This window comes from Triticum urartu, chromosome 2 (genome assembly GCF_003073215.2).
Source record: "Triticum urartu cultivar G1812 chromosome 2, Tu2.1, whole genome shotgun sequence".
In the NCBI taxonomy this organism is placed as follows: domain Eukaryota; kingdom Viridiplantae; phylum Streptophyta; class Magnoliopsida; order Poales; family Poaceae; genus Triticum; species Triticum urartu.
Genome location: NC_053023.1, coordinates 16257394 through 16267198, shown reverse-complemented (window position 1 = coordinate 16267198; position 9805 = coordinate 16257394). Strand labels below are relative to the sequence as shown.

Below are 9805 nucleotides of genomic sequence, written 5' to 3'. Positions count from 1 at the left end.
GAGGTCACAGCTCCGCCACTCGCTGCCCGAACCACCACGAAACCACCGCCCACACGCCATCGCCTCTCCAGGCTCGGCTACGGCCAGCGGCCAGTGCTCGCGCCTCTCGCAGCAATGCCTCCTTGCGCGGCAGCAGCTCGAGCAGCGACGGCAGGTGGATATAGCAGATTCGGCCCCAACTATGCAGGAGCCCGCAATTTTTTTTACAAACAAGTGATTTTCCAGTATGTTTGCGCGCTGCAACTCCTCTTCACAGACATTTCCACGGCATAGTTCCGGGCTTGGTTGCGTTCTTTTATCTCTCCGATAGAAAAAAGAATGGATATGCTCAAACACGTGCTTCTACGTCCATTAAGATAAATATATAATTCCAAACAAGACAAACACATATATACTTCACCTCAGAAAGTGGGTTAAGCCTAGCATACATGCACAAACAACGATTGGATTTCTAACCCCACTAATAAATTAGGATTTCTTAACCAACCAGGAGAGATGATACTACAGAGACAAAAATTTCAGAACACTTATAGGCACCAGCACAATAAGAGCAACATTGACCACCTTCTGCATGTTATGCAGCCTCCTGTGGAAATTTGCCAAGTCCTCCTTGCAACGCCTGCAAAGAGTCAATGTGTTAGAAGATACAAAGTTACCTATTATTATTTTTCACAACTTACACACAAGTATTATTACATATTGTTCTGCAACTAGGTTTATCTTAGAAAAAACACATATGAGCACTACTTTGCGTCTAAAAAACTAGAGTAGCCTTGCTCAATAAACATCGTCCAGAAACAGTACTAGTAGGGTAAAAAGGCTCGTTCAGTTGTATACTGTATTAAGGAATTTACCTCCCAACTAAATCCATATCATCCAAATTCTTGGATATATCCTTCATACTCTGGTCAAACTCTGCAGTCATGTGCTTTATTTCCTCGCGCTGTTTGGCCAGCGTTTTATCATCATCAGAATAAACCACTTGACCCCCCTATAAAAATTTGAAGGACATGTGTTACAAATGCTGGAAATTCATAAAGAAGTTGCAATACAGTGAATACATCACGGATGCCTCTCAAGGCGGATGAAAGATGCAATAATTTTTTTTTTGTCTTGGTCTACCGCCAAATCTAAATAAGTGTAAACACTAGTGACTTAATAAAGGAACATCTCACCATCCGAACATCCACTAAAAAGTAGTACTTCCTCCGTCCCAAAATTCTTGTCTTAGATTTGTCTAAATACGGATGAATCAAGTCATGTTTTAGTATTAGATACATCCGTATCTAGACTAATCTAAGACAAGAATTTTGGGACGGAGGGAGTACAAGGGTGATTGATTTCTCTAAAAAGATGATACTAGAGGGGGGAAAGGCGCAAAACCGCACCAGCTGGGATCAGATCTAACTTGGGGTGACTGATTTCTCTAACAAGTTGTAAATTAGATGAAACTGGAGAAAAATTAGAGCAAAACCGCACCAGCGGGGATCGGATCTAACATGGATTGCGAGAAATCGAACAGAGCTACTTACCGTGCCACCGTGGGACATGAGGCGAGAACCCGCCGCCGGCGAGAGCGCGTGGACCGGCCCCATACGGGGGGCCACCGGCGGTGACCTGGCACCGAGGGCCGGCAACTTCCTGACGAGGGAGCGCAGCGCCATCAGGTCTAGCGGCGGCGGCGGCGGCGGCGGATTCTAGGGCTGCCTGGACTGTTTCGCTTCCCAGGAGGATAGACACGAACAGGGATATATATGCCAGGACTGTGAACGGGCCAACTGGACTTGTTAGCGCAGGCCCATACCAGCCCAACTCGATCCCGATAAAGAAATCTTCTCAAGTGCAATAATTAGAAAAGGAGTTCTCATTGAAAAAAGAAACAAAAAAGTTATCGTAGAAAAAAAGATAGAAAGATACGTGCCTTAAGCCGACCGTGCGGCGGGGCCATCCACATCAAAAACATCACGGTCGGCTTAAAAAAGATAGAAAGTTATCGTAGAAAAAAAGACGAAAGAAACCTTTTTAAGCCGACCATGCGGCGGGGCCGTCCCTGTCGTACCCCGACGTCAGGGACGTCATCCTGGACTGATATCGTCAGGGACGTCATCACGTCAGGGACGTCAGGGACGCCATCCACATCAATAATTTTTTTTTTGTCTTGGTCTACCGCCAAATCCTTTAGGCCAGGAAGATACGCGCCTCTGTCGTACCCCGACGTCATCCTGGCGCACGACTGGCATCTGGATCCGGAGAGAGATCCCAGTGCCGCCGGTGCCGCGGTTGGCTAGGGCGCACGCGGAGGAGGTGCGGCGCCGGTGGGCGCTGCTGACGCCGGAGCAGCGTCGCGACGACACCTACGCCATCGACTCGCCGAACTGGAAGCGGTGGTTCGCCTTCGAGCACGAGGAGGCGAGGCGTCGCGGCGTGCGCGAGGTCGACCGCAGCCTGCCGCCGCCCCTGCTCGTCGTCCGCAAGGAGGACCAAGCGGCGGAGGACGCCTACCAGGCGGCCCCTCCGGCGATCTACCGCGAGAGCGAGGAGGACGAGCGGTGCAGGCTGGAGACGGCGGAGAAAGAGGAGGCCCGGTACGAGACGGCCATGGCGCAGGCCATTGCCCTCTCTGTGGCCGGCGACTACATGGTGCCGCCGGTGGCCCCGCCGCCCTGCACCGAAGCCGCGTCAAGGCCGAGCAGGAGCCCGAGCCGGAGCCGTCCTCGATCGAGCGCTACTCCTGGACGGGAGTACTGTGTGAGTGGGTGTCCGCGCCACCGGTTTGAATGGGGGCGACACCGGCGCAGGAGGCGGCCTACCTTGAGATGTGGCGCCAACGACGACTGGCCGAGGAGCGTCGTCACGGCAAGTACGAGGAGATGCTCGAGCACGACCTTGAGGAGAAGCAGCGCGAGGCTGAGGAGGAGACGCGCCAGGCTGCGGCTGCATAGATGGCCGCACAGCCCCCCGCGCTGGCACTGCCCACGCCGGAACAACTGCATGCGGCCTACATCGCCGCCGCCTGAAACACGGCGTTCCCCTAGGCCGACCCTGCGCCGACGCTCATTGACCCCGAGGAGGACGACGACACCTAGGGTTGTGCGCTCCCTCGTAGTTTAGGTAGTTTTTATTTTTCTTAAATGCTAATGTGGACGCGTGGACTCTGGCCGGCCTTCGTGGCCGACTGTAATGTTTAATTAATGTTGTTTTTTTTTAAATATGCATGCGTTCTTTTTTTCTAACGCCGTCAAAATGGATCGGGCTAGCTTTGGACGCACGTACCGACCCAAACGCGAAAGCGGACGTTCGTGCCCGCCTGGCCGACCCAAACGGACAAATAGCGGACAAAATTGTCATCAAACGTTGGTCCGTTGGAGTCGCTCTTACGACATGTGGGATAATACTGTACGTCCGGCTCCACCAATTTGCTTGCCGTGAGGCCAACTCCACCGCGCGACCCTATCCTTTCCGCCCCCGTCCGTTTGGGGTAAAAGGGACAAAAAACGCGGCCCAGCGCGCGGGAGCAAACGGACATTTGTCCGCTTTGTGTCCGCTTTCGACCCATCCCCGGCCCAAACTTGCGCTGGTTTTGGGGTGAAACGGACAGCGCGCGGACGGGCGGGACACGCGCGCTTGTCCTCCCCTGGCCCGCCTGTCGGTGGGAGAAACCAACCCCCCCCACGGCCATTTGGCGCCATTTCCCCCAAACCCTCCCACGTCCCTCCCGCCGCCCCCCTCTCTCCCCCGTCCATGGCCGACGCCCCGCCAAGTTCCGGCGGCCTGGCCGTCGACCCGACCGCAAAGGTGAGGAAGAAGGCGGCTAAGAAGCCGCGGTCGGAGTACACGCCGGAGGAGATCGCCAAGTTGGACGTGGAATCGGCGAAGAGGAGGGAACGGAGAGCGGCCGTCAAGATGAATGCCGCCGCGGCCAAGTTCGCCGCCCAGCGCGAGGAGCTGGAGGCCGCTGCCGACGAGAAGGAGGACCTCGTCAATAAAGCGCACGCCATCCTCATGCTTGGCATGGGCCGTCCGGCGGGGTTCCATGCAGCGGCCGCCGGCCCGGCGAGCATAGGCTCGTCGGTCGCCCGGCCTACGCACTGCCAGTCGCCGACGTCGCGCGTCGCGCCCATGTCGCCCGGCTTTCCTCCGCCCAGGCATGACGGCCAGACCCTTTTCTCGGCGTCGCCGGACGTGGGCTTGTTCGCGCCGTCCATACCACGCCCCGCGGCCGTCATCGACCTCAACGTGACGCCTGGGTCTAGCAGCGGCGGGCGGCCTTCCGTGGAGATGCAACGAAAGCAGGCGCGTGCACCGTTCACGGGCACCATGCCGGCCCCCCGCGTGTTGTTTGAGGAAATGCCAACCTCAACGCCGACGGTGGACGACCCCTTCTACAACCAGTACATGGAGGACGTGATCTTCCAGGGTGGGCACGGACGTGCTTATGATCCCGATGAGACCCAAAGAGACTTGTTGTTGTTGATCGTGTTCACTTGTTGTTGATCATGTCATAGGCATTTCAATCTTTGGAGGCATTTAAGGCCCGGCACAATGACAAGCCATTCACTCTTATGCATTGTTGGACGATCATCAACAATTGCCCCAAGTTCAAGGATCAATATCGTAAACTTCAAAGGAAAAGAGGCAAGAAGACTGCCAAGTTCGCCGGAGGTGGGGATGGCGAGGCGTTGAAGAGGCCGAGGGGCAAGACCAACTCCAAGGTGGACGACATCCGTGACGCCTCATCCATGGCCTTGCATGAGACATTGCATGGCATGATGTCACATAAGGATGTGAGGGACGAGAAGAAGCGGCAAAGCAAGGACGAGCAAATGAAGCAATACCTAGATCTCCAAAGACAGAAGCTTGAGATGGAGGAGGCGGCCAAGAAGAGGAAGATAGACATGGAGGAGGCGGCCCGGCAAAGGCAGCTCGACATGGAAGAGGCCGCCCGGCAAAGGCAGCTCGACATGGAAGAGGCCGCCCGGCAAAGGCAGCTCGAGATCGAGGCCGACAACGTCAAGGCCAGGCAGAGGCAGCTCGACATCGAGGCCACCAATGCCGCCACCAAAGCAAAGGAGGTGGCCCTAGCGATCATGAGCGTGGACTTGTCGAAGATGAGCGACAAGACAAGGGCCTGGTTCGAGGCCAGGCAGAAGGAGATGCTCGACGCCGAAGGCCTGAACTAGGTCGTCCGATCGGCGTGGCCATTCTTTTTGGAGGCTGGCATGGTTGCTGCCCGCCCGCTGGGCCGCTGACATGGGCGCTGGTGAAAAAACATTCATGGGCTGTGTTGCCGGCCGCTGGCTGTGTTGCCGGCGAGGACAACTATTCATTTTGGAGGCTGGCTGTGTTGCCAGCCGCTGGCTGTGTTGCCGGTGATGGTCGTGTAGGCCGCTGGCTTTGTTGCCGGCGTGAACTGGGGCTTGGCATTTGAAACGTCCCTTTTTTTAAAACTGGACGCGGACACGATGGGGCAAAAGGATGCGTCCGCGCGCTGGGCGCACGGCCGACGCATCCCAGGACAGGCCCGGACACGACCCCAAATCCCTACCCAAAGGGACAAAATCCGGACAAAACGGACGTCCGTTTGGGGTCGCGCGGTGGAGTTGGCCTGAGACTTTCTCCAATACGCTAAAGTTTCTGCATCAGTTTAACGATCTTGCATCCCTAGCGGTCCACCAACGTCATCCAACAACAAATCGCAGAAAACGCTTCCGTCACGGTCACGGTTTCAATAGATTTCTCTCGAAACCACGCGGGTCTTAGTCCATACCACCGCTCCCTTTCTGGTCTCTTTTTACAACACACAAAGTTTTTCTATTGCAAAACGATAGTAAGTTTTATATAATGAAGAGACAAACCGCGCCGTACGGACATGTCTTGTCATCCTGCGGTTCTGCACCGATCCGCAACACGGTCTAGACACACTTACTCCCGCAAACCCAAGGCAAAGTAAGGGCTTTGCGGGTGTCCGGACACGTCCGCTTCTGACCACCTGGCCCACCAAATACCCTTCCCCTTGCCCGAGCATGTTCCTGCCCGGCGCCAGCTGCTCACATTCATCCTGGAGCGGCCACTCTGTAATGACACCAGCAGAGAGCGAACGTGGCTTCTCACTGGCTCCCGGATTGAAGCGGCGAACCGCCGAGGCACCGCCTCCGACGCATTCCCGTGTCCACGTCTATTCATTACCGGAGACGCCTTACTGGACGGGACGTGATGTATATCTATCACGCATGTCCAATGCCCCGTCCATCCAGATGCGCAACTAAGCAGGCCCACCGTGCATTAACGCATCCGAACGCCTCGCATCACCGGAATCTGCTATTTAAAGGCGGCCACACCCGGCTAACTCCACCCCACAACAGAAGCCAATCCACACCCTCCTCCCTTGCACCACATCCGCCATGACTGTGGGTGGCAACGCTCGATGGGAGAGCCTTTCAACGGAGATGAAGCAAGAGGTGGCCGCCCTTGCGGCTGCCTGCAGAGCCGTCATGCCAGGTGGATCGAGGCCGACATTCTGGCCAGCTCGCCCGAGGTCTTGAGGATGATGCCACGATGGAGACGGGCTCCGATGACACCGCCCCGGAGACTACGCATGTGCATGCCAGCTTCACCATGGAGCAGGAGCAGGCGCACTTCAACACCGCCATGGCGGGGGAGCAGTCTGTGTCGGTGCCTATGTCAGTTTTCCAGCAGACACGGGAGGAACATTCGTACAACTTGTTCCTCCTCGAGCAGCACCGGCTGGCCGAGGGCCAAATCAACAGCGAGCGCTCAAGCGAGGAGGCCGGCTGGTCGTGGGCCAAATCAAACATCGTAGCAGAGCAGTGTGCGATCTATGAGGCTGCCCGCGCTCAAGGCGCTGCTCGGCAAGAACAGGCCACCGCTGAGGCGTAGCTACAAGAGATTGCGAAATAGAACAAGATCAGCTGCACGTCCTACACACCACCGCCGAAATATTGGGCGGCCCGGTGGGACGACGAGAGCATCGGCGCCTTCATTTCCATCGTAGACGTCACGTCTACGGTGACGTACAAGGCACAGACTCCTCCGAGGATAAGTAGAGCATGGGAGGCTGCGGGGCCTTGTGTCCCATGTGGGTCGGTCTATCTGCATGTTCTACTCTTCCTCGCCGACGACCACACCTTCACTTTATGGGTCTTACCGCCGGTGCTCATGGAAACAACGCATGGAGGACGAGGTCACAGGAAGGAAGCAACAAAGGGCTTGAACGCCGGACGCCACCGCAGTGTAGGTTTAGGTCCGCCCCCTTTTTAAAATGAAAATTGTCCAGATTGTAATGAATGTCGTCTGGTTTGTATGAATATCATCCTAATTGCATGAATTTCGTCCAGTTAAAAAATTTGTTCGAAATGTATAGCGATAGCATTGGATGGCCGGGTCCCGCATCACTATCTGTGGACTGGTCCCCCTGTCCACGGACGGATGCAGGAGAAAACATGTGGGTCAGCATGTTCTATTCCTCCTCGTCGGCGACCGCACCTTCACTTCATGGGTCTTATCGCCGGCGCTCATGGAGACGGTGGTTGAAGAACGCGGTCGCACGAAGGAAACTACACACTACAGGAATCAGCTACTTTGCCGTCTGCTAAGGCAGACAGCAAAGGCATGGAAGGCGGACGGCAAACTACATTGCCGTCTGCCGCGGACGGCAAAAAGCGCCGACAAAGAAAGGATCGGCAAAGACCTTCTTTGTCGTCTGCTTCCTGACGCGGACGGCAAATGAGCCTTTGCCATCAGCGGCGGACGGCAAAGAAAGCCGACGACAATAAGTTCAATGTTAGTCCATTAGGTGGCTAACGGCAGTCTATGCCGTCCGTGGCTGACGGCAAAGAGCATCAAGCCTTTGTTGTGTGCCACTGTAGGCAAACTGACCAAATGGGTCAGCTGCTAGGAAGCACAGGTGGTTGCCACGTGGCTTCTTTGCCGTCCGCCGCGGACGGCAAAGAGCCCGTTGCCGTCGGTGGCAGACGGCAAAGAGCCTGCATTGCCTCTTTTTTTCTATTTTTTCTTATACCCAATCATTTTCACAACAAATAGATGATACATATATATTTTTCACATGGCAAGTTCACAGCAAACATATGAGATATCCAACACATATAATTTCATCATACATGCATAGTTCCATCAACCATACATAGCAAGTTCCACATACATGCATCCAACCATACATATTACAATAGTGTCATCCTACCATACATGCATAGTTCATCGATACAAAAAAACATAGTTCATCCAAACAAGCACTCCATCTATGCAAGCTTCCGTGAAGCGAATGAATTCTGCAAAATGAATTCTGCCGTTTCTTCCTTCTCCTTCTCCTTCTTCTCCTTCTTCTCCTTCTCCTCCTTCTCCTTCTCCTCCTCCTCCTTCTCCTTCTCCTTCACCTCCTTCTCCTTCTCCTCCTTCTCCGCCTTCTTCTCCTTCTCCTTCTCCTCCTTCTCCTTCTCCTCCTTCTCCTTCTCCTCCTTCTCCTTCTCCTCCCTCTTCTTCTCCTCCTTCTCCTTCTCCTCCCTCGCCTTCTCCTCCCCCTTCTTCTCCTTCTCCTTCTTCTCCTCCTTCTTCTCCTCCTCCTTCTTCTCCTCCTCCTCCTTCTCCTCCTTCTCCTTCTCCTCCCTCTTCTTCTTCTTCTTCTTCTTCTTCTTCTTCTTCTCCTTCTTCTTCTCCTTCTTCTTCTCCTTCTCCTTCTCCTTCTTCTTCTCCTTCTCCTCCTTCTCCTTCTCCTCTTTCTCATTCTCCTCCTCCATCTCCTCCTTCTCCTTCTCCTCCCTCTTCTTCTCCTCCTTCTCCTTCTCCTCCCTCGCCTTCTCCTTCCCCTTCTTCTGCTTCTCCTTCTCCTTCTTCTCCTTCTCCTCCTTCTCCTTCTTCTTCTCCTTCTTCTCCTTCTCCTTCTCCTCCTTCTCCTCCTTCTCCTTCTCCTCCTTCTCCTACTCCTCCCTCACCTTCTCCTCCCCCTTCTTCTCCTTCTCCTCCTTCTCCTTCTCCTCCCTCTTCTTCTTCTTCTTCTTCTCCTTATTCTTCTCCTTCTCCTTCTCCTCCCTCTTCTTCTTCTTCTTCTCCTTATTCTTCTCCTTCTTCTTCTCCTTCTTCTTCTCCTTCTCCTTCTCCTTCTTCTCCTTCTCTTTCTTCTCCTTCTCCTCCTTCTTCTCGTTCTCCTTCTCCTCCTTCTCCCTCTCCTCCCTCTTCTTCTCCTCCTTCTCCTTCTCCTCCCTCGCCTTCTCCTCCCCCTTCTTCTCCTTCTCCTTCTCCGTCTCCTTCTTCTCCTTCTCCTCCTCCTTCTTCTTCTCCTTCTCCTCCCTCGCCTTCTCCTCCCTCGCCTTCTCCTCCCCCTTCTTCTCCTTCTCCTTCTTCTCCTTCTCCTTCTTCTCCTCCTTCTTCTTCTCCTTCTTCTTCTCCTTCTCCTTCTTCTTCTTCTCCTTCTCCTTCTTCTCCTTCTCCTCCTTCTCCTTCTCCTCCTTCTTCTCCTCCTCCTTCTTCTTCTCCTTCTCCTTCTTCTCCTTCTCCTCCTTCTCCTTCTTCTTCTCCTTCTTCTTCTCCTTCCCCTCCTTCTCCTTCTCCTTCTTCTCCTTCTTCTCCTTCTCCTCCTTCTTCTCCTTCTCCTCCTTCTCCTTCTTCTCCGTCTCCTTCTTCTCCTTCTCCTCCTCCTTCTTCTTCTCCTTCTCCTCCCTCTCCTTCTCCTCCCTCGCCTTCTCCTTCTCCTTCTTCTCCTTCACCTCCTTCTCCTTCTTCTCCTTCTCCTTCTTCTCCTTCTCCTTCTCCTTCTCCTCCTTCTCCTTCTTCT

The 9805-nt window shown here is 54.4% G+C and overlaps 1 protein-coding gene across 1 annotated transcript; it reads right to left on the bottom strand.

Annotated features, from left to right (window-relative positions):
• Positions 1-327: 327 nt before the first annotated feature.
• Positions 328-1757, bottom strand: LOC125540688. The gene is made up of 3 exons (XM_048704276.1): positions 1533-1757; positions 855-991; positions 328-619 (listed from the first exon to the last, which is right to left on the bottom strand). Exons 1-3 carry the CDS (start codon positions 1662-1664, stop codon positions 502-504), a joined length of 387 nt encoding a protein of 128 aa, XP_048560233.1. The 5' UTR covers positions 1665-1757; the 3' UTR covers positions 328-501.
• Between the last annotated feature and the right edge of the window lie 8048 nt (positions 1758-9805).

Bases quoted from the DNA above. Each gene is read 5' to 3' on its own strand.
- LOC125540688 (XM_048704276.1), bottom strand. From the start codon at position 1,664: ATGGCGCTGCGCTCCCTCGTCAGGAAGTTGCCGGCCCTCGGTGCCAGG. The intron at 992-1,532 runs GTAAGTAGCTCT...AAATTTTTATAG, and splicing joins TCATGTCCCACGGTGGCACG to GGGGGTCAAGTGGTTTATTC. The intron at 620-854 runs GTAAATTCCTTA...GACTCTTTGCAG, and splicing joins GATATGGATTTAGTTGGGAG to GCGTTGCAAGGAGGACTTGG.